The sequence below is a fragment of the Daucus carota genome, chromosome 2, assembly GCF_001625215.2.
Source record: "Daucus carota subsp. sativus chromosome 2, DH1 v3.0, whole genome shotgun sequence".
Taxonomy (NCBI): Eukaryota; Viridiplantae; Streptophyta; class Magnoliopsida; order Apiales; family Apiaceae; genus Daucus; species Daucus carota.
In genome coordinates, this window is record NC_030382.2 from 49887998 (window position 1) to 49913104 (window position 25107).

General features: G+C 33.2%; 4 protein-coding genes and 1 non-coding gene across 7 annotated transcripts; 4 read left to right on the forward strand and 1 right to left on the reverse strand.

Annotated features, from left to right (window-relative positions):
* LOC108210254 (E3 ubiquitin-protein ligase RGLG2-like) lies at positions 1-4674 on the forward strand. 3 transcript variants are annotated; one of them, XM_017381557.2, is made up of 12 exons: positions 1-116; positions 1007-1249; positions 1514-1598; positions 1679-1819; positions 1951-2064; positions 2152-2249; positions 3247-3326; positions 3411-3516; positions 3607-3734; positions 3820-4000; positions 4144-4200; positions 4329-4674. In XM_017381557.2, exons 2-12 carry the CDS (start codon positions 1013-1015, stop codon positions 4407-4409), a joined length of 1308 nt encoding a protein of 435 aa, XP_017237046.1. In that variant the 5' UTR covers positions 1-116; positions 1007-1012; the 3' UTR covers positions 4410-4674. The 3 variants fall into 3 exon arrangements, with proteins under 3 accessions (XP_017237046.1, XP_017237044.1, XP_017237045.1); XM_017381555.2 differs by having other exon boundaries at positions 20-116; positions 976-1249; XM_017381556.2 differs by having other exon boundaries at positions 54-116; positions 993-1249.
* A 645-nt stretch (positions 4675-5319) lies between these two features.
* LOC108206421 (28 kDa ribonucleoprotein, chloroplastic) lies at positions 5320-8124 on the forward strand. The gene is made up of 4 exons (XM_017376723.2): positions 5320-5833; positions 5912-6013; positions 7521-7793; positions 7914-8124. The coding sequence occupies exons 1-4, from the start codon at positions 5414-5416 to the stop codon at positions 7971-7973; spliced, it is 855 nt and encodes a 284-aa protein (XP_017232212.1). The 5' UTR covers positions 5320-5413; the 3' UTR covers positions 7974-8124.
* A 4877-nt stretch (positions 8125-13001) lies between these two features.
* On the forward strand, positions 13002-15036 carry LOC108209479 (leucine-rich repeat receptor-like serine/threonine/tyrosine-protein kinase SOBIR1). Its single transcript, XM_017380407.2, has one exon. It carries the CDS (start codon positions 13002-13004, stop codon positions 14895-14897), a length of 1896 nt encoding a protein of 631 aa, XP_017235896.1. The 3' UTR covers positions 14898-15036.
* LOC108209480 (protein MHF2 homolog) lies at positions 13219-17762 on the reverse strand. The gene is made up of 6 exons (XM_017380408.2): positions 17654-17762; positions 17486-17534; positions 17334-17374; positions 16611-16650; positions 15685-15738; positions 13219-15590 (listed from the first exon to the last, which is right to left on the reverse strand). The coding sequence occupies exons 1-6, from the start codon at positions 17672-17674 to the stop codon at positions 15487-15489; spliced, it is 309 nt and encodes a 102-aa protein (XP_017235897.1). The 5' UTR covers positions 17675-17762; the 3' UTR covers positions 13219-15486.
* Positions 17763-17805: 43 nt separating this feature from the next.
* TRNAT-UGU (transfer RNA threonine (anticodon UGU)) lies at positions 17806-17877 on the forward strand. The gene has a single exon. It is a non-coding gene; the product is annotated as a tRNA-Thr (tRNA).
* Positions 17878-25107: the final 7230 nt, after the last annotated feature.

The following is a 25107-nucleotide window of genomic DNA, read 5'->3' on the forward strand; positions in this document are numbered from 1 at the left end:
ATAAGCCACACTGGGCCCCACCTTCACACAACACATTAACACAACCTCCCCTCACTTTCATTCTCTCTCTCAATTTGTGTCTGCAGACTTGACTCAGCTCGACTCAGTGTAACCAGGTGCCAATATCTTCTTTTTTCAGATACCCCACTTTGATTTTCTTTGATTACTGGAAATGTGTGTATTGATTACATATGGGTTTTGCTTGTTTTTGCCATACGATGATTTTGATGTTCACAATTTTTATTTTTATTTTTTTTTGTCACGGGTCATTATGACTTTGAATGATACTAGTAGTAGTACCAATGAGTATAAGTGATTAACATGTTGTGATTTCCAAATTAATTGTTTGTTTTGGTGTTAAATTATTGCTTTGTTGCAATCAGCTTCTTGTAATGATTGATGCTTGATATCGAATCAACGTGTGATAGTTGACCCATTATCTTTGACATGCAATTCTGTCACTTGTTAAATATTTCAGAACTCGTTTGATTTCAGATTGGGGGTAATATTCAGTTAAGGTGTCCGTGTACAAATTTTATGAATACTGCTTTGGGGTTCCCTCAATTTTAAGGTGCCACGTGTAAATTTGGATGGAATGAAATGAAATTTGTATCGGAAAGTATACGAGGAAACAGTTATTGTCACTGAATTGCATTTAATTTTTTTCTTCCTCAAGGTCGTAGTTGGCTTCTCATTCAAATTACACTTCCTGAGGTCATATGCCAAGAATTGTACCTAGTGTTACAATAAGATGCAATTCATGATGTTAGTATATTTTTAAGCAAATCAGTTGGAAAGACTTGTTGACTGATATTAATTTCCTTTTTATAGTTAATTATGCACAACAGAACTGTAGTTTTTTCATGCGTCATGTATATTATGTGAATTGGAATGGTTTAGTGAATGTTTAATATGGTCGAGTTATATATAGGTTAAGTTAAATCTTATGATTGGAAAATTGCTATTGTTTGTCAGTCATTTCTTTCTAGCAGAGTTCACTACGCAGGGTTCCATGGGTGGCAAAAGTTCAAAACGGGCAGCCCCAAGCCGGTATTCGTCTTTTGGCTCTAGTTCAAATTCAAATTTTTGGAATCATAATGAGTATCCACAATCCTCCTATCCTATGCCACCACAAACATATGCTTCTGCACCTCCCCCTCAAAGCTATGGTGGTTGGGCCTCTGATTCAAAAAGGAGGACAGAGCAAAAATTTTCAAAAATAGACGACAATTACAACAGCTTAGATCAGGTGAAGTTGTACTTTATTTTTTAAATACTTGATATAGTATATGATAAATGAAAACAAATCAGAAGATGCATTTGTGTTGGGAATTATCTTAATTTCGGAAGATTATGCATGTATGCAGCCATGTCTTTTATTTGCGTGGGATAATTTTCTCAATGTTTTATGTTTGTATAGTTTCCTCAGTGACTTGTTACATGTGTGTGTGTGTGTGTGTGTGACTAATGAGTGTTAGCTATTGATAAGACTTACCAACTTTTTTACCTAAAGGTTACTGAGGCTTTGGCCCGTGCTGGTCTGGAGTCATCAAATCTAATAGTTGGTATTGATTTCACCAAGAGCAACGAATGGACAGGTTTGATCTTCCAGTGTTATGAACTTCTTACAGGTTGTCGGTGAACTGGTACTAATAGTTTTAAATTTTTTTAACATTAGGTGCAAGATCATTTCATCGAAAAAGCTTGCATCACATAGGGGATGATCAGAATCCATATGAAGAAGCAATATCAATCATTGGGCGTACATTAGCTTCATTTGACGAAGATAATCTAATTCCTTGTTTTGGCTTTGGAGATGGTATTTTCTTAGTTATTATTCCGACTCTTTACAACCTATGCAAAGCTTTTGTAGTCATCTTAGCTGTCAATAAATGGTTGGTTGAAATGAGTTCAGTACTAGGGACTTAAACTTATGTTTCACACTTGCAGCTTCAACACATGACCAAGAAGTGTTCAGCTTCTATCCAGACGAAAAATATTGTGATGGATTTGAGGAAGTATTGACACGGTATCGAGAATTAGTCCCACAACTAAGACTTGCAGGTTTGATGACTAATACTGTTTATCTTTTTTCTTGTATGGTCTTAGTCTTGCATCTTCTAATAATGTTGCTTTGGATTGTGTAAACAGGTCCAACATCATTTGCCCCCATTATTGAAATGGCAGTTACTATTGTTGAGCAAAGTCGTGGCCAGTACCATGTTTTGTTGATAATAGCTGATGGGCAGGTATGTACTTATGATATCAGTTAAACTAGTGATACTGGTTTCACTGATTTTTTGATGAATTTGACTATTCTTGTGGTAACATCAGTTTAACAAGTGATACAATACTACTGTCACTGATTTTGTGATGAATTTGGATATGCTTGTGATAACATGCAAGTCATACTTTGAAACTTAGATGTGTTTTCTTTTTCTCTAAAAGTTACAGGCTACTAAATTGAGCTCGTGTGTGTATGTGTGTTTAAAGATATAATGCCCAACAGTATGGTGCATCATTATATATTCACTATATCATGAACTATGATATATATTATATTATATGATGGGATAACCCAAACCCAATAATCTTGTCAAATAATTTGTTCAAGCTGCAATTCAGACTGGTATTTAAATCATCTCAAAATTTTCAGCATTTTACATACCAGGACCAGGAGAGAGCTTTTTTCAAAAAAGTATAAGAAGACCGATCTTTAATAATTTTATTAAACCAGCTTTTTATGTGGAAAATGTAAACTAAGCTTTATACTTTTCAAGGGGAAAAGGATTATTAACTTTTTAACTGCTCCAGTTACCCAGCAGCCTTGATGGGTAAACCTTCCTCAACGGTCTGTTACTTATAGTGCGTAAAACGCTAAATCGGCTGTTTCAGCTTTTTCTTAGATGAGCTTCTCTTACTATCATGCTAAGTAAAATCTTCAAAGCAAAAACATGAGCTTAACCTTATTTACATTTTAATGATTGCCTGCATAAAACTATGTTTTTATATTATGGTGCTACAATTATCAGGATGTCGCTGTAATCTATTACAATACATTTATGTAACTCTACCTAACTTAGCCTAGCACTGACAGTTTCTGTAACAATTGTCTTGGCTGGGAGATTTCAAATCATTTGATTGTTGCGGTATCGCTTGTATGAAAGTTAACTATTAATTGCTTTCTTGTATATTATCTTGATTAGGGTACTAGAACTTAAATTATATATCTTCAATTTATGAAAGGTGACAAGAAGTGTTGATACTGACCGTGGCCAGCTAAGCCCTCAGGAGAGAAAAACTGTCGAGGCAATTGTGAAAGCTAGGTGATATTTGAGGTCTGACTTATCCTTGATGTTAATTTAATGCCTAAACAGCTAAAGTATTCTATTCTTATCCCACTTTTACAGTGAATACCCCTTATCCATCGTATTAGTTGGTGTTGGAGATGGACCATGGGACATGATGAGGGAATTTGATGACAATATACCTGCTCGTGCCTTCGACAATTTCCAGGCAAGTTTTAGTAGGTTCAGGATCCTCGTAGCTTTAATTTGATTGCTTGCATTTATATTTGCTTTACTGATCAACTTTTATTTATTATAGTTTGTAAATTTCACGGAAATAATGTCAAAGAACCTGAACCGGTCCAGGAAAGAGGCAGAGTTTGCGCTTGCAGCCTTGATGGAAATACCTTCTCAATACAAAGCAACACTAGAGCTTAATATTTTAAAGTACTAATTATCTTTTTCACAGTTAATGTCCAATGATATTTCTGTTTTGGGGTAGTTTTTGAATATTTTTGCATTTCCCTATCAGTGCGCAGAGAGGCAAAGCTATAGATAGAATTCCTCTTCCCCCACCTCAATATGGCATGGCATCCCGAGGGGCATCAAAGCCCTCACAGTCTAGTAGTTTCCGCCCGAGTGCACCCTCTTCAAATAGACCAGCTTCATATGTTGGCAGTAGGGAGCCTCCTGTTTCCTCATCTGATGTCAATGTGAGTGCATTCTCATTGTATCGATTCATCATCATTTCATGGAATAAGTGTTGGATTATCCCCATCTTCGCAACTGGATTTTTATTGGAATAGTCATATTTTACTTAAAGGCATACTAACTCGTCTTCTTTGCCTTTTGATAGCTATGTCCCATTTGCATCAGCAATCCTAGAGACATGGCTTTTGGTTGTGGACATCAGGTATCATGTGTGGAGCCTTTTTAAATTGAAATTTTAGTAAAAGGAGCTTTAGCAAGGTGAGTGAGTGCTCACATTTATGGTTAGTAGTGCCTATTTATTAATTTTCGCGCCTCTTGTTTTGTCCCCAGACATGTTGTGGATGTGGGGAGGACCTTCAACTTTGCCCAATTTGTCGTAGCTCTATCCATACTAGGATAAAGCTTTATTAGATGAACTCTGCCTTCAACGGTGTTTGAGATGTTTCAAAAATCGAATCTTCTATGAGAACATTTGGGATGATGGCTTTGATGTCTTTGACATTGAACTAAAACTGGGTGTCTCAAGCTTCAGAAGAAGTTATTATTGCCATGTACATATTTGTCATTTTGCTGATTAGTACATGTCTTTTCTTTGTAATTAGTTTTTGAATGATATATGATGATAAATCAGAACGGAAAATATTACCCAGAAATAAAAAATTTTGCTTTATTTTTCCGTTTCATCCCCCCCCCCCCCCCCCCCCCCCCCCGAGTAGTATATAAATATAGTTAATTCAGTCATTCTTACGTTCATTTCATTAAAAAAGTTATTTAGTACCAACTGAGTTTGTTAAATCATTCATCAACAGTCAATCTCCTTCTTATATATTCAACATACAAATTATAAAGCAAGACACTATTTTCCGCGTGAATTTGACTATATTTGTTCTGTGAAATTGATATTTGGTTTGTTCTGTTGATAAATCGTTGGTCCTTTAACAGGAGTATCTCCAAACCAATACTAAAATTCAAAAATGGTGAATTTCAAAAAATATAAATATAATATGAGAAACAATGTAATTTTTGATGTAAAAATTATTCTAATACAATTCTAAAAACTATAAAAAATACATACAATGAATAATATGACATCAAATTTGATATCAAATATTACACAACTTTTTGATAAATTATTTATAAATTTTAATATTAAAAATAATGTTACGATCAAATTACGGATATGTCGAAAGTGTACTTCATTCTGGTAAAAGAAGCTGGTAACAAGCCCAATTGGAATTGGAAAGCGACTGGGAGTTGGACAAAGCCCAATACACATGAAAACAAATTGGAGTCTCCGCCCCCAAGACCCCACAAAATAATAATAATAATATTTCCACTCTCACTTGTTCATTTTTCTGAATACAACTCCCAAACCCTCGTCTCCTCTTTGCCTGCAAATTTCACACAACAAAATTATGGCATGTATGACAAGCTCTCTAGTGATGAAACCAACCACTAGTACTACCTCAATCTTTTCACAGCCCATTAAATCATTTTTGCCAAATACTTGTTTTTCAATCCAATCCAAGCCCATTAAACCCCTTTTGATTTCTTGCTCTGCGGTTTCACAATTTCCGTTTTCTCTTTTATCTATTGAGAAAAAGACCCATTTTCCATTTTTTATCAAAGCCCTTCTCCAAGAAGAGTATGAGGAGAATCTTGATGATCAAGAGTGGGCACAAGGAGATGAAGAAGAAGAGGTTTTTGTAGATGCTGAGGAGGAGTGGGTCCCATCTGAGGATTGTAAGGTTTATGTTGGAAACTTGCCTTATGATGTGGGCAGTGAACAGCTGGCTGGGATGTTTCAGGAGGCTGGTGTTGTTGAGAGAGCTGAGGTATTTTTTTTAGCTTTTCTTGGTAAAGTTTTGATTTTTATTTATGGGTTGGATTTATTGGATTCTTGTTTTGTTTAGATTATTTATGATAGGGAGACTGGGCAGAGTAGGGGGTTTGGATTCGTGTCGATGCATGCTGTGGAAGAAGCTGAAACTGCTGTAGCTATGTTCAGTGGCTATGTAAGTCTTCTTTATTTTTTTTTTGAGTGTGATGCTGTTTTTGATCTGTGCTTACTTTTTAACCTAATTGTTTGTGGTGTTACTTGTTTGGCTTAAATAACATGGCCTAACGGTTCAATGCTGTATACTAGCGGCTGTATTTTATAGAATTTGTAATTCAGCTTATTTGTCGTTTGCATATAACCCAACATCTATTATACGGTATACTCTTATCCCACACACCAGTCCTACGCTTGTTATCAACAGATAAATATAAATAAATAAATACTGAAATCGAGGCTTAACAGTAGTGTTAAACCTCTCAATGCAGTCGAATGCCATTGGGTTGCAAGTAAAGATGTGTTTTTATGTGACTTCAATCACTAAAATTTTATCTTTCCCATGATTCATAAGATTGTTGAAACGTGTTGACCTTTCATCTCTGCTTGTATTGACTTATCAAAGCATCACTTGTGTATATAATATCTTTTTTGAAACAGAGCATTGTCATCTTCCCCTTTCACTTGTCCCTTCCCCTCTAACTGTAAATCTGTAAATAATCGACTGTGATGCTTATGTATGTTGTGCGCCTATGTATGTACCTTGACCATGATATTAAATGAGTGCTTTCCCAGTGTTGTGTGTTCACTTCACTTCGATTATGTGCTTGATAATGGTTCCCCTTTGTTATTGTAAGTGATGGGTTCAAGAGTCTGGCCTAGCTTCCTATTTTACAGGATTATGTATTTGATCCATGTAGTGCATTTTGTCTGCAGTGCTTACTGCATTTACTGCTCTGGGTAATTGTCTGCCAGCAACTAAAATAACTCAGAAATGCATCACAAATAAACTGTTTCAGTGTAGTCAGTTAAATACGACAAGGCACAGGCCCATAGTAGACGATCATATCTTCAAGCTTAGTCACTTTTGGTAGCTGACTAGCAGGGTGAACATTTTAGTAGGCCATCTATATATAGGCCTAGTTTGTTTCGATGTAATCCTACCATGCAAGTACAAGGTTTTTGGAACTGAAATTAGTTACTTTGGTTGCATGATTTTAGAATCGAAACAAAGTAACTTTTGGTTCCAACGTATCTGCAGTTACTCCAAAACAAAGGAACCTAGTCACCTAGTTTACCCGTGGTAACAACAACTTACTTGTTCAACTTAGTTATAAAGTGAGGCAACTTACTAAAATTGCCTGTAACTTCTAGTGGCATAGTAACAAACCAAAAACAAACATTTTATTTACTTAGAAATGTAACTTAGTCCAAGGAAGTTTTAGTTACCGTAGGAACTACAAAGCTGACAGAACAAACGAGAGCAATAGTGTAAGAAGAAGACAATGAGAGTGATAGCAATATACTGCGCTTTCTATATTTTTCTATAATCTAAATTTCTAAATAAGAATTTTAATTAGATTTTGGCAAAGGCTCAAGGCTGTACCCTTATTGCTGTTTCGAGAGATAAAGGCAATAGAGCAAGATTTATACTGTTAATGAGTTCATTCATATTCTGTTTTGCCCAGGAATTAAATGAGAGGCTACTGACTGTGAACAAGGCTTCTCCAAAAGGAACACGTCCTGAAAGGGTCTTTCGTCCTCCTAATAGGATTTATGTGGGTAACCTTCCATGGGAAGTAGATAATGCAGGTCTCAAGGAAATGTTCAGCAAGCATGGTAAAGTGCTGAATGCACGTGTAGTTTGTGACAGGGAGTCAAACAGATCAAGAGGCTTTGGCTTTGTGACAATGTCAACAACATCTGAAATGAATGATGCAATTAGTAACCTTGATAATCAGGTAATTACAATCCATCAGTAAACATGTAGACAATAGAGAATCATTGGGTTGTGAATTGTAACCCAAAAAATTTATATTCTTGATCTGATGAAATGCTTGTGACTCACTCTGTTGATGCAGAATTTGAACGGGAGGTCAATTATAGTTAGCGTGGCAGAGGACAAAAAACCAAGTTATTAAGTTGAATGAGTTGGATATGAGGTGGTGGTAGTGTAGTTTATCAAAGTGACAGCAATGAATCTAGTGATCATCTCATCCCGATATAGTTTGTGTTCCGGATAGCAATATATTAAATGTGGTTTATTAATATATTTGGTTAATATTAGATTTAGGACATGCTTTTTACCTTTTAATCTTAGAATGATCTTGATTCAGAAGGTTGGGGCTACTCCGATCTTGCAAGATCAGAGTGCTTTATATGAAAGATTAAACAATCCATAACAAAATTAAAGTTGTGCTGTGTTGCATTGCTGTCTAACACAAGAGGGCAGCGCCTACTGAAAATAAGGGAAGTTGCAGTATAAACTCTACGGATGATTCTGTTTAATTAGTGAGACAGGAAACAAGGTTCTTTAAAACAATCCAGAGAGGACCAAAACTATGTTAATTGACCCATCTATGCAGAAGTCAGAAGAAAGTTCAATGATTTAATGGAACTGTGGCCTGAAAAATTATTATTCTCTGAACCTGAGTTGCGTTTCCGGGAAGGAGCCAACGAAAAATTATTTAAAAGGTTCTCAAAACTAGTTAGTATACGGTGTTTTTCCCATCAAAAGCTAAGCTAGCAAGTGTTGCTGGATGTTCTTCGACAATGTTATTCTAGCTCGAAGGAGTGTGCTTAACTCTTACATTCACAACCTAGTCACTGGAGTACTCACCTTTTTCTTCTATTGTTCCGAAAAATTGTTGCATTTAGAGCGTTCTCATCTAGCCTCCCTTCCTCAACCCAAAAACTTACTAAAAATAGTAAATTCCTTAAAAAATTTAACATATTTTTAAAAGTTTCTTCCATCCCATTCCCCAAATTTAATCTTTATTCTTATCTTTTTTTACTAACCCTTGTTCTCTTTTACTTATAATTTCAATTTTTATTTTTTTATCTTTTTATATATTTATATGTTTCATTATTTTTATTATTTTTAATATTTTTCAAATAAATTTTAAAAAAAAATTTTTAATATTGAAATTTTAATTCAATAATTTAATATTATTAATATACATGTGAGAACTTACACCAAATTAATAAAAGTTATAACACAAAATATCAATATTTAATAAAATAATAATGAAATGGAGAATGAATAATATATGAGGGATGAATAGTGAAACCTCAAATATGAGGATTTACTTTCAATTTTCAAAAATAAACCCTATTTTGAAGTTCCACATATAGATTACATTTCGACCAAAGTTAACAAATTTTCCTAAAGGCTAAAATACATTTTTACCATTCAGATTCGTCTTGGTGGACACACCAACCATGCATGTTCAAAAAAATCCGGTTCGACCATACTAGTTTAACCAATTGTACTCCCTGACCACAAACGGGGAAAATGAACCCAACACACAGGTGTTTGTTGTGCACTCGCGGTTTAGTGTAATGCAAAATTAATTGGCAAGCTTCTCTTCCCTCTTCTTTCTCGCACCGCACAATGCATGAATCAACATAGTTTGTGAAACCAAATCATGTCTCTGTATGTTGTTATTACTCTATTGAAAACTCGTATTTCTTCAACATCTAAACTAACCAGCTTAACTCAATTTGATGGCCACTTGTATACTCGCAACAGCTCAGATTGCCGACAACGGAGCTCCGGTCTCCATTGCCGTCGTTGAACTGCTGTCGTCATTTACTTGCTGTCGTCATTTACTTAAACCGTTTTTGCTCTAATTCTTCTTAGTAATACTGTTTTTCGCAGGAGGTCTCTGTTTCATTTGTTTTGGTATACTAACGTAACACTCTTCTCTTAATGAATTTCCTGACTTGAGCGGAAAAAATATTGAGTATCAAATTTTGATTTCTTTATGCATTTAAATATAGAGATAGTTACTGGCAAAAAAAATAAAAATATAGAGATAGTTTGATTTATAAAAAGTTATTTATTACTTTTTGATAATATATGGTAATTATAATCGATAAATAAATTTATTAAATTATCTATAAGTTAGTGGATTATTTGATAAATTAATTTTTAATTTATAAATATTAATTTTATTTAAATATTTAAATAATTTCAAATATATAATTAGGATTAGTGAAGGGGTATACGTGTATATTAGTTTTTAAACTATTTCAAATTTATATGTCAAGATAATATATTAAATATAAGTAATTCAACAAGTGAGTAAAAAAAATTATGATATAAAAATGGATTTATTTTTTAAACATATTTTTTTTACTTTTAATCAAAATTATGATGCTTCAAGTTGGTTAAAAATATATATATATATATATATATATATATATAAATATTTAAATAAACAGGATAACAGGACCCTTATATAGGAAAACATTACAAAATTTATAGGAAAATTCTGACGTCTTAATCGTTATTTATATATAATACACGTGCTTAAAATAATAGAACTTTTATTATATTAATTTTGAAAAAATATAAATAATAGAACTTTTATTATATTAATTTTGAAAAAAATATGTTGTGAGTAACTGAAATAAATAAATGATACAAAATATATTCACGAATTAAAACCGGAATACTAACCGAAATATATTAAATTGATGTAATAAAATTTAATTTATTATACTAGTTTCTAAAAAATAATTTAGTGATTAGTCAAAATAATTAATTGATACAAAATATTCGAGAATTATTCGTGATTAATCGAGGTATTATCGGAATATATTATAATAATATAATATAATTTGATTTATTATACTAATTTTTAAAATTTTATGTTGTGATTAACTAAAATAAATAAATAATATAAAATATATAATTTCTAATATTAAATATATTCGGAAATACTAATCGGAGATAATAGACTTAGATAATAATATAAAAATTAGTTGCATCTTCTTTAGTCAGAAAGGATGAGCGGTGAGCTTTTGTACCGAGCAGGCAAGCATGGTTATCAGCTGTTGCTATAAACAAGAGAATATACAAGGAGACAAGCACAGGTGTCCGTGTCCCCACTCAACATTCATCTACCACTCACTCTCTTTTCAAGCATCTGTATTTCACACAAGCTACGGTCGGGTTATTTCTATGGGTTGTGGTCGGGGAGTTTGCTTGTTGAAAGTTGAATGGCTGAACCGTATTTTTTTGAACATGCATGGTTGATGTGTCCAACACCACATATCTCAATGGTAAAAACGTATTTTAGCCTTTCCTAAAATATGGGGATGAAGTTAGGTCCAGGAGATGAGATGTGAATGCTCTTATATTACTTTTCATCCACCAAATTGCATCAGCGTGTGTGACTGTTTTTAAAGTCTTTTTGGCATTCATAATGTTGCCAATTGTTCTTGTCAAAAAAAATTGTTTGCCAAACAAAATGTTTGCCAATTACAATCTGTGGACAACATGGATGAGTGCATCGTGCCATTATATATGTATAATTATAATACTGAATTTACAAAATATAAATTGTTTTTCTAGACGTGTGAACTGGGGGGGCTAGTATACTCTTGACAAGAATTTTTAAATATCTTCCACCAACAAAATATAAATTGAACTCATACATTTATATCTTTATATACATAATACTATATAGTTAAAAAGTTTAACCTCATGGACGTGGGAATTTTATACTTCGAACTAGATTTCACTAGTATTTGTTTATTTATTAAATAAACAAAATAATATTTTTTTACGTAAATAAATTAAACACTTATTTATGCTTAAATGTCTTAATACATCACAATTATCTTAAAAAGATAAAAAGATAAAAAGAAAAGAAAACAGAAGATAAACGGACCAGACGATTTCGTGGAACATGTGGAGCAAACGCGTTGGTATTTCCAAATGTTTGAATTATTATTTTTTTTGCAAGAAATGTTGAATATTTCAAACATGAATAATAATTTAATTGATACTCCCTCCGTCCCACCAGGTTCTTTACGTTACTTTTTGGCACGCATTTTAAGGCTCCGATAAAATATACTTACATTATATATTTATTTTTTAAAAAAATCCGGGAAAAAAGTTTGACGTTTAAACTTTTATTCAAAAAAAGAAAAATTAAAAAAATTATTTTTGAACTATACTTTATAAGAGCCTCAAAATGCGTGCAAACAGTGAACGTAAACATCCTGGGACGGAGGGAGTAATACGGAAGCATGGACCAATAAGAAATAAAGCAAGTCGTCGTCGTCTTCTTTAAGTTGTAACCCCACCAAAGTCAAGTCAATCCATTAGTTAGCTGTTAAATATCAAGGCCCCAATAGCTTCACATGAATGGACTCGACTAATCTGATTCTTCCGGGTGAATAAATAAATTAGTTTGTTTTCGTGAATAATTAAGAAAGAAAACTAACTTCGTCAAAAAAAAAAAAAAAAAAAAAAAGAAAGAAAACTAACCTTTTTTTTTGCCCAAAACCAAACTTATTTTAAATCTATAAAATGCAACTAAATCTAGCAAGGTTATTTTCACTATAATACACGTTCTTTCATCATAATGCCAAATCTTTGACTATGTACGAAGGCAAAAATGCTGTCATGGGAGGTTATGGATAAATCTCGATAAACTAATATCATTAGAGTTGTAGCATTGTATAACCAATGGAAAATAAAAATACATCATCTTTTATTAATTCAGGTTTAACTTCATTTTTATATTCACTGAAATTGCCCCTTTTATTTTGAATCCGGAAAATTTGTATCCGCTCTCTCTGTTTTTTTCTGAAGGGTATCTTCGTTCTGTTATCACCAGTTCACCACCACTTAAATTCACTATCCTTGAGCGGTGATTCTTTGTTAACATCTGACATTATCTTCGAGGAATATGCAGAGAAATAGAGTATTATGTACATATAAAACAAGTGAGTTGCAAAGTCTTGGTGAGTTAGAGGCCCACTGCCAAACTATTCCACACGGCACACTCAATTATCTATTTTTTTGCTTTGTTCCTTTTCCTCCATTTTAAACAGCCTGCAATGTTGTGATCTATATAATACAACCAGCAAGACTCCTCGTATCATACATATTTTATAAACTCAGCTTCTAGCCGGCCATTGTTCACGAGCCAATGGCCTCTTCTTTTCACCCTCTCTCTTTTCTGATTTTCTTCTTCTGTTCACTCCTCTTCACTCATGCTGCAATTTATTTGGATCCTTCGGATCACATTGCTCTGTTGACTATCCACAAAAGCTTGGGGATCACTAGTCAACGTCAAGGGTTGGAGAGCAATCCTTGCAATTCTCCGGGAATATTCTGTGAACGGAGGATCTCGAACGAGTCCTATGTATTCCGTGTTACGCGAATCATCTTTGATTCGCGGAAGCTTGGTGGATTTCTTTCTCCTGCCATTGGAAAACTTTCGGAGCTGAAAGAGCTTTCGCTGCCAAACAACCGGCTCATTGACCAAGTCCCAGCTCAGATAGCGGAGTGCAAGAAGTTGGAAATTTTGAATCTCTATAACAATCAGTTTTCCGGGGAGGTTCCTTCTGGGATATCTTCCTTGAGCCGGCTTCGAATTCTTGACCTGTGTTCTAATGAGTTTTCTGGGGAGCTGGATTTCTTGAAGTATTTTCCTGACTTGGAAAAGCTTGACCTTTGCAACAACATGTTTAGCGGTGAAGTGCCAACCTCCCTGCGTTCTTTTACAAATCTCCGCTCTTTCAACATTTCTGGGAATAAATTACTTAAAGGAGAGATGCCAGTGATGAAAGGAATCAAGCTTTCATCAGCAAGGTTGTTTGGGGAAGAGGCTCCAAGACGTTATAGATTTGTAGAGAATTCACCCCAGAGAAGTGGAAATGATGCAAGGGCACCGCTCGGAAGTAGATATTCCGAAGAAGCACCTGCTCCTTCACCTCAGGTGGCAAAACGCAAGCATAAGAAAAGTAAGAGCAAGAAGGTGAAAGGATGGCTTATCGGTTTTTTTGCTGGAGTAGTAGCAGGGGCCTTATCTGGATTCGTGTTCTCTGTGCTTTTTAAGTTGGTCATGGCAATCATCAAGGGTAGAAAGAAGGATACTGGTATAGCAATCTTCAGTCCGACAATCAAAAACTTGGATTTTCTCGATAAAGAGGATGGATTGGCCTCATTTGAAGTCATTGGAAGGGGTGGGTGCGGAGAAGTTTACAAGGCTGATTTACCAGAAGCTTATGATAAAACACTCGCTATAAAGAAAATTATCCAACCCTCAAAGAATGCTTCAGAACTTACTGAAGAAGACACGAAACTTCTGAACAAGAAGATGCGACAGATCAAGTCAGAAATTCAGACCGTGGGTACAATCAGGCACCGTAACATTCTTCCCCTGCTAGGCCATGTCTCTCGACCAGATTGTCATTATTTGGTATATGAATACATGAAAAATGGAAGTTTACAGGATATGCTGAATCAAGTATCTCAAGGAAATAGAGACTTGGACTGGCCTTCAAGGCACCGAATTGCCACTGGTGTGGCAGCTGGGCTTGAGTATCTACACAACCACACACATCGCATAGTTCACAGGGATCTCAAGCCAGGTAACATTCTCCTTGATGATGACATGGAAGCTCGAATTGCAGATTTTGGGCTCGCAAAAGAATTACCAAATGCCGATACACATGCTACAACAACTAATGTGGCAGGAACAATAGGATACATAGCACCAGAATATCACCAGACTCTGAAATTTACAGACAAATGTGATATTTACAGTTTCGGTGTGCTTTTAGGGGTCTTAGTGATGGGAAAACTTCCTTCTGATGAATTTTTCCAGCATACGAATGAGATGAGTTTGGTGAAATGGATGAGAAATGTCATGACCTCAGACGATCCGAAAAGAGCAATTGACCCAAAATTAAAGGGAAATGGATTTGAGGACCAAATGCTTCTGGTTCTTAAGATTGCTTGCTTTTGTACTCTTGATAACCCAAAAGAAAGGCCTACCAGCAGGGATATTGGGGTCATGTTGGCACAGATCAAGCATTAGTTATGCTACATAATTTACAATAAAAATGTATAATCTTAAGTATCGTGCAGTTTGTGTGCCAATTATAGGTATAAGTTTAATTCATATCCTGCAACTTGTAAGATGGAATTTGTTTCAGTCAATATACTTTGTTAAACTTTCTTGGTCTAAACAGTAAACGTGTGTGTGTGTGTAAGGATACAAATCCTGGCAATCGTGCTAGGGACCATTTAGGCAAAATAGGTTTTACAGGCATTGATTATTAAGCACAATGAATGTAATTTACTTTTTATGAACCGTTTTTGGCTTGATCAGATGGCATAGAAACACCATGTTACATAAATGGTTTGTGGCATATGATTTCCCAGGAATAAGACCTTACATATAACTAACATTGTCCACTAATGACATAATATCATAATCATAATTTCCTGAAATATTGATAAATACATCTTTAAGCATAATATCTTTCGGCTGCATTAACTGCTACATTTACTTCTAAGGTAATAAATGGGGGTGATATAAAGATGAACAAAGGCAACCAGCTACATCAGATGTTATGCAGGTTTTCATGAAGATCATAGTTTATATTTGCATCTTCTGAAGTACCTTAAAAATCCAGTAGTAGCTGTGGAAGAATCCGTTCAAGATGAGTAGCTTGTATTTTACTGGCGCCCTCAGCTTCAGCAATAGCAGCAGCACGTTGAACAGCTTCTGCATCAATACACGTGTCTTCATCAGTAACTGAGAGAATGCTAATACTGTGAACTAAAGAAGAGCTATTTCACCAGGAAAAGTATAATTGAACCTGTGACAAAGAGCCGAAGAAGCTCACAACTCATCTTCAGAGCACTTGAATTAGCTGCATGAAGACATAGGAAGAGAGAAAATCAGATATGATAACTTGCTTTGGTAGACCTTGGACAAATCCTGCTCAAGCTTCATAATTGGCACAGGCAGCAGGATATAGACCCTGCTAGTTGGTCTGAACACAAGATCCGCTACTATGGATCATTCTCAAGCAGGAACTTAGTGGGACCTCACAATACTGGTGACTCAATATTGCTAAAACCAGATATGTGACGTTTATCACATACAGTATTGCAACCAAATGGATGGAACAAAGGAACTTGACGGTTGAGACACTTAGCTCTGACAAAGGTTAAAGCAAGAATAGGAGCATAGACACTTATAATTTCGCGAACTGTTTTTCTATCTTACTTAACCTATTTTGTTGTGTATTCATAGATTTGCTTAGATAGGCAGGGATATACTCACTTTATTCTTCTCCATGTATATCTACAATTTTCATCATTTTCCTGCTTAAATCTAGTTGAATTCATATTCAACAAATTAACTTGATGGAACCAAATGAGATTCTGGAGTTACTTTACTTTCTTTCTTTAATCTACTGTTTTTTATATTGCTGTTTTAGTTGTTACATCGGCAAAAGGTGGTAGAGAGTCCCTTGGACATAGTAATTTAAGTTTAAATGACTATTTTCTCCGCGGGACAGGTGTCAGTACCAAAGTGTCACCTACGGCATTTTGCAGCAACAAGGTGCTGCTTACGTATCTGTACCCAACAACAAACTCATACTAATATAAATAGAATATGCAAAGTATATGATTGAATCGTGCTTTAGATAATTAAGATATGACAGCTGAAATTATTGATATACATTAACTAATCAGTGCAGAAAAAGTAAATTTCAGAATTCAAATAATTAATCACCAGAAGTAGGTCGGTTTTTCTTGGATGTCCCAGCTACAACCTGTGGGAAAATGCGAAAGGGTAAAAAGCATGGTTAATCCTGTATGCAACCATCACAAGTTTTTAGAGTTGGAGAATCTGCGGTACATGTACATGTGTTTTCATACTGAAATTATAAAGATAGTCACGATGATTGCTTAGGTGCATTATTAATATACTTCGCTTATCAAAACTTCCAAAACCAATATTAACTCACACTGGCATTGCAGGAATTTGGCAAGTGAGTATTATCGATCCACAGCATAAGAACAAGAAAAGGTCACATAGCAACTTTGTCAAAAATCATGCAAAAAAATTCCAGATTGCATAACCTACTTAAAATTGATGCTACAAAAGTAATTGACCTACTTAAAATGTTTTTTAAACAGAAGTACAGAACATCTCGGCAATTTAGATATTAAATTCACATCACAGAGAGTAATTGTTTTTTAAAACAGAACATCTCGGCAATTTAGATATTAAATTCACATCACAAAGAGTAATGCCCCTTTCTTCCTCTCCTAACAACGTCATTATCATCAATAGAAACTACACATGTATATGTACACAAGAATAATTATGAAGCCTTTCCTAAACAGAAACAGCAGAGTGATTCGAGAAAGTATAGAATCGCATTACGACTTCGAACAAATCATTCCACAATTCACAGTAAAACAAATGAAATCGAAATTCGAATATACATACCTCATCTGTCATCGGATCGACACCTTCGTTTCTCTCGCGCTCTGGAATCAAACAATAACACATTATTATGATTACGATGAAACAACAAACAGAAACTAGTGTAAAAGTAAATTTCAAAGCGTAGACGATAATTGAAAGAGGAAGAATCAAACCTAGAGCGTTTTTGCTCCATATGAGTTTGAAAATTGCCTGAATTAGGTCCTGTTATGCAAATTCAAAAAAGACGATTAGAACATATACAGTTAAATATATATAGATATAGATATGATCATATGAGTTTTGAGAAGAGATTGACATGATAGAAACGAGTAATTACTTACAGGATCGAAATTGTCTGACATTTTACAAGGATTGGCGAAGTGAATGATAGAATTTGAATTCGTATTTTCTCAGGAATGAGCGAAACAACTATTTTGTATTCCAGGATGGAAGAATTTAGGTAATATTTTAAAAGATTGAAAAAATACCAGTTGCCTTTATAGCTCAGTGGTAGAGCGTCAGTCTTGTAAACTGAAGGTCCGCAGTTCGATCCTGCGTGGAGGCACCTTTTTTGCCCAACTTCTTCTGTACCTGTTTTCGTATTATTACACTACAAAAGGTAATAACTTTTTTGTATCTGTTTTCGTATTATTACACCACAAAAAGTAATAAGAAACGTTACTCTATTTATGGCTGATAATGATACGGACTATCCAGTATTTCAAATTATAACCGACTCGAGAATATGATACATGTCTCACAGCAGTTTTGAAAACGATTCAAATCTGACGAAAAAATTAAGCTCGTATATTATATGATCTCGGATATGAGTACACCTATATCCGCTCATATTCGGTTTCATATAATTTTTCATAAGATTATGATCCTACCTGAATATGATTCACGGTCCATATTCGATTGAACCATCAGAACTTATTGAACCATGATTTTGCACTGTAACAATGAATAATATGTCCTTTCAGTGAAAATTGATCATATTACCATCAAACATGGATTGAAACCTCTAATATGGACATATTTGAGCTCATCAGTTCACAGGACCAGTTTCTCATTCCACAAGAGTTGCTCGAGGCGTTCCGTCTGTTTAACTCTCTCTTTGCAAACCACCAAGCGACTGAGCCCATTCCCAGGAAGATATCATGGATTCCAGACCACATGAACTCTGTTGCTTCTCATATGGCCGAGCATGGCCTTCTGAACATGGCTGGACTGGTGGAGTTGCCAGGGGCCTCGACAATGGGGAACCTCAAATTTCTTCTGGATCGAGACATGGGAAGAGTTGTCAGCTTTCCTGAGGTTGAAGTCATGCCAGACATGGGTCTGGGTGAGGTAGTGGATGGTCCTCCTCCTCCTTTGAAGCGTAAATGCTATGAATGCTCCCCAGTTTTTCCTGTGCCTGCTGCGAAGAAAGTGAAAGACTCCCGTTGGAGCATTGTCTCTTCTCCTCAACTTCTGTCTAAGAAGGGTAAAGAACGTCTGTATGCTGAGTATGCTTTCTATGATAATGGGGTTCTATCTGAGAAAGCTGAGAAAATTCTGGATGCGGGGTATCTTGGAGAGTATGCTGCAACTTTTCTTGATAATAATCTGGATCTCGAAGCTCCTGTGGGTAATGGTCTTTTTGCAAAAGACGTTCTCCACTATGCATGCTTAGGTATTCTGGAGTTAGCTGTTCCTAAACGAAGTATGCCTTCTCCTCAGTCTGCTTCTGAGTTCATGCCTGTTGAGCAGCTTCTTGTTGAAATGGAGTTAGAGAATACAACTTTGGGGGTTGCGGATGCTGCTGGGGTTGCTGTTGGTCCTGGGCAAGCCTACGCTATCGATGTGGGAAATGTGAGTGATGCTGCTGAAGTTGGTAACATTGATGGGTCTGATGGGTCTGTTGATGGTGAAGGTCTCTCTGCTGGTGTGGCTGCACCTGCTGTTTAGAGATGACCTAGGTCTGCTCCAAGCCGCCTCTGTGGCTTTTTATTATGCTTTAGGTCATGTAGCTCTAGGTCTAGTAGCTTTTGTCTATTTTATCGAGCCAGTGTTGTACTTCGGGTAGATGTTTATCTCGGGTTGTCTTGCACATCTCCTTTTGGTTTCCTGTAGGTCGTTCTCTTTTGTATTAGCTTGGCAAGCTAATTGTAAGGCTCTCCGAGATTCTCATTATATATATATTTTCTGGCTTACCAAAAAAAAATATTACCATCAAACATACTCTCAAGGAACAATTACATAGATAATAGATAAAGGTAGATAAATGTTAATTGACCAAACATATATGTATTACTAATAATAGTTATAAATTTCAAAAAAATTACTTTGTTTTTTATTGTATTTGTAATTTTTTAAAAATTCTTAATATAACTTTAAAAATAAAAAATATATTAAAGATGTCATTTTTTAAAAAAAAAAAATAAAAGAAGCCGGTCTCGCCGCGAGACCGAAAAACTATTATAGTATATTTTAACTTAATTTTATTAAAAAATCTAAAAAACAATCAATTATTAATGGAGATAGTATTATCATAAATAGCATACACTTTATCGCATGTGATGCAAATTGGAGATATAAGTTTATATAATTTGTTTTCTTTCACAGAACGTTTTCTTTCACAGAACCCAACTATATAATACAATGTTTGAGTACATAATTATAATAATTTATATGAAAAAAGAACACCCTGTAAAATTTAGAAAGAAAACACAAACACAAAAAATAAATAAATTTAATGATTTAACAAATAAATAAAGTATAGTTAAATAAAATAACATTCCCATGTGCAAAGCAGAGACAAAATTATTTTGTGGCGGAAGCATGTGATACAAATTATTTTGTTAAGAAAAAACAAATGTTAGGTATGCGTGTAATCTACATTATTGGATTCATCGTTAATTTATTAATTAAAAAGTCACTAAAAATTCTCATCTTCTCATTTTGCGTATTTGAGTTTCTTTACATTTTGAGTATATGACTATTGGAGTTTGATTTATACATGCAGGAGTTTCTTTTCATATTGCGTATAAAGATAGATATCTCTTTTCAAATTAAATTACTCATTATTTTTATATTAAATTTATAATATTTTTTTTAAATCTATGAACTTATTTGTTGCAAATAAATCATTACCATCAAAATTAAAATCTTGAATAAGGGGTTCAACTCATAAGTATTTGATTTTTTTTATCAAAAAAGGATAAATTCATATGCAATAATTCTAAATTTTAAAGATATCTTTTTGAAATCTGATTCTCAAATTTTTGAAAAATTCAGTGAAATCGCTAAACAAAAAGCAATAATCAGAAGACGAAACTTTATATATAAACTCAACCGAAGTATAAATAAAATTGATCAGAACTAAATTTTTTTGTTAAAAATTTGTTTAAATATTAATAGATGAAAAAATATTGAAAACTAACGCCCATGCGTAGCGGGCACAAATCCACTATATATTAAAATATTTTCCGATATTATTTTACTGATACATTATCATTTACGAATTAAATAAAATAAAAATTAATTAAATTAAATCAACTATACAGAAATTAGTCGGATATTTATTCACTCATTCAAGCTCGACTTCCTAATTTCAGCTTCTCAAAACATAGAATATTTATATTTTTATAAATTAGAAGTAGTCGGACTAATTTGAACATTTTAAAAACATCACATAAAGAATTACATTTATTAAAATCTAATTAAAAAAACTTTAAATTAATTATTTAATTGATTTAGGAAAACAAAAAATTATAAAAATATTGTTTTAATTATAGAATAATAGAAAATAAAATTTCATTTTGAAAGCCCTTGCGTAGCGGGCATAAATACTAGTACATATTATAGTTTAAATCCATAGTCATCATTTTATAAAATTTTAATATCTTATTTAAGTTTATATCTTCATAAAATATGATTTATTTAATGTGATAATGCTTATTATCTTCATATATATTTAATAAATGATATATACTGACATAAAATTATAAGTTTCAAATTTAAAATTATTATATTTTATAATATTATGGTTACTTAGACTAAATGATAATTATTTGAATAATTTAAATAATAATGATATTTAATGTTAGTGGATCATATCTGGGTCATATTCGATGGATCATAGAGTACTTAGTTAAAGAATAGAAAATATACGCTCGACTAAAATATGAGGTTAGCTAATTCATCTTTAATTATATGCTCATGAGTTGACAATTGATGCATGCTAATAGCGCTTTTTTAACTTGCAGAACGAAAAGTATCTAGCAGTTATTGGGAAGTATGCATCATCAGAATCACCGTCAGTTAAATCAACTTGTTCACCTGGAAGTGACCAAGCTGGCAATATGAAATGTTCTTCAGATGCATTCAGCAACATTTTTGGGCTAGAAAGATCTCAAATTGTTGGGATTGTTAACAAAACAACTGAGGAGCAGGGCCGGCTCATAGTACAGGCTATTTAGGCAACCGCCTAAGGCCCCCAATGTTAAGAGCCCCCAATTTTATACTAGTATATATATGTATAGGTATACATCTGGAAAAAAAAATAATTTAGTTACATTATATTAATAAAAAATCAAAAATAAGATGGGAATTGATATCTAAATTTTGTGAAAAAATTGAAAATTTTGTGTGATCAACTTTTCAAAAACATAATCAAAATACTAATACAATATTATTAATCATACTTTATTTTTTGTGCTAACTTAATAAATACTTACTTAAATCCATAACCTAATAAATATGCAAATGATTGTTTTATGTGGATGTAACCTCATTCTTGTAAATATAAAATAAAAAGAAACACTAGAGATTTTATTGTTCTTTAATTTTCCCTTCAGGTTAATTAATTTTTAAATTCAGATTTAATAAAATTATATATATATATATATATATATATATATATATATGAATATTATATAACTAATTTAGTTTTAATTTACATAGTATGTAATTTTTTTTGCCTACGATTTTTATATAATTATATATGTTTATTTAGACAAATAAACATATATAATTATATGTAGTAGTGTGCATGAAGACTAGTGAAACCGATGTAAAAATATTATTTTGTAGCAAGTAAATTTTGTAGTAGTGTGTTTAGGGTGATTTTATGTTAATTTGTAATGTTTAAATATTGTAAAATTTTGTATTTATATTATTAATATAATATCTAAAAAAAATTTAAATTAGGCCTCATTTTTGTAATTCGCCTAAGGCCCCCAAGTTTCTTGAGCCGGCCCTGCTGAGGAGTTGATAAAAATGGTTACCGAAGGGGAACCACTTTGGATCAAAAGCTTTGAGACTAGCCGTGACTCGTGAGATACTGAACTATGACGAGTACCTGAAGGATTTTCCTGTCAAAAACTGGTAAAATGGATCATCTGTTGAGGCTTCAAGGGACAATGGAGTTGTCTTTATGGATCTTCCCAGTTAGTTCAATATTTCATAGATGCGGTAATTAAAAATCATATTTTGGCTAATTCTCAAACGCTTATGATTTAATTTGAAATTTATTGAAAATCTGTGTGTTTCATAGAAACAATGGCAAGTAATGTTTCCATGCATGATCTCAAAGGGCTCTACCGTTGATGTTATCAATAGCGGAGAAAGAGTTGGTAAGAATGGCGTCATTCAACTGATAATTGATTTAAGTTAACTCTAATGCACTCTCCATATTCTGCAATCTTTAAATCCATTATTTTATTTTTTCTCGACAGATATTTGCAGAGCTCTGTGGTGGCAACTCGAGAAGTTTATTTTGTGCGTCATTGCAAGCAATTAGCAGCGAATAAATGGGCAATTGTAGATGTTTCATTGACAAGCTTGAGAATACTATTAATTCAAGATGTTATAAGCGTCCATCTGGTTACATTATAGAAGATAAGTCGAATGGGCATAGTAAGGTAACATTCATACTACATATAGTCTTTTGGACATTCCATGAATTTTCTACTTGTTTGTTACATATAGGCATCTAAGGGGTCGTTTGGTTCGAAGAGTGGTATCGGGTTGGAATGAGGAATCGGGTTAAGCTGGTATGGGTTTGAGGTATCATATATGATATCATGTGTTTGGTTGAGTGCTGGAATCAATATATGCAATTTTTGTAAAAAATAAGTTATTAATTTATATTAATTGAAAAATTAATAAAATTATTATTGTTATATATTTTTGCATCATTGATTTAATTTTGTATAAAACATTAATATTTGATTACTTAAATAGAGACAAAAAAAATCAAAAATGAATGGATACCCATACCTCCATCTCATACCCACCTCCCCACCTAGGTATCAAAAACTCATACCTTGGGGGTTTAAGGTATGGGTTTGAGATTATATTTTTACCAACCAAACACCAGGTATGGGTTTGGAATGGACAAACCCCATACCTGATTCCACATACCCATGAACCAAACGACCCCTAATTCTTATATAGGTTTTACCGTTTCACTCCTTGTCTGACTTCTTCAAAGTTATATACATCATCTACTATGTCCAGCTGCTCAAGAAAACCGGAAAACGCCTTCTTTTTTTGTATGATCTACGTACTCATAGAAGAATTGTATCGAAAAATAATAAACCGCATTCGGGATTTTTTTCTTTCAAGAAAGTTTATCATCTAACCAAAAGTCATGCAAACATAACTCCGGACGTTTAGACAATAAAGTTTAAATGAATGAAAAAAGAATACACATAGGTTTATCATCTGTATAGACGCGTTGAGACATTTGCGAGCATTGACTTGGTGAGTTTATGTGCCTAAACATTCAAATCCATAATTTATCAATACATCACGTGCTTGAATAAAATCAAGATAAAGAAATACGAAAAATTAGGAATGGGAAAAAATTACTAATTGACAGCAAGAATTCGAATGCTCAACACATATCTAATTATGTTTAAATTTTATTTTTCAAAAAAAAATATTCTCAGAATTCATGTTATGAGAATCCATAATTTATCAATACATCACGTGCTTAAATAAAATCAAGATAAAAATATACGAAAATTATGAATGGGAAAAAATTACTAATTAACAGCAAGGATTAGAATGCACATGTGGCCCAACCGCGTAATGCGCCATGCCTATACAATTTCACGATAATGCAACACATATCTAATTATGTTTAAATTTTATTCTCTTAAAAAAATATTCTCAGAATACATGTTATGAGATGAATTTATTCCAAAATAGTACGTTTTATTTTAATAAAATCATTATGTTGTTTTTCATTTTAAATAGATGGAAAAAAATTCAACACCTGCATATATAAATTGGCTGAGAAGGTATTAAATGTTTAGTACAACTTAATTTTTTTAATTCAATTGTTTTTGACGTCTAATAAATATTATTAAGTGTACCGCTAATTGAAGTTTTTGTAAATTTAATATTGGTAGATATTTGTCAAATTAATATAAAATTATAACAGATGTTGAATTAAATAAATTTTAAATTAATTTATTGTTAACTTTTTTTGACAAAGTCTTGTAAGCTCCTTTTTATGACTATAACCAGACAATTTACGATAATTTTATTTTCGTTGGAGTTTGCATTTGTCATGACAGTGTTGTCACCACCTTTTAACTACGGTAAAAGTCTTTTTTTAATAGTATAACATTGAAGTCTTTAATTATAAAATCCTAATCAATATCAAAGTCTGATAATTATAAAATCCTTACTATTATTGAAGTTTTTAATTATAAAATCCTAATTAATATGAAAGTCATTTTAATAATATAATAAAATTATAAAATCCTAAGCAATGCGAATTTTTTTAATATTAGTTTAA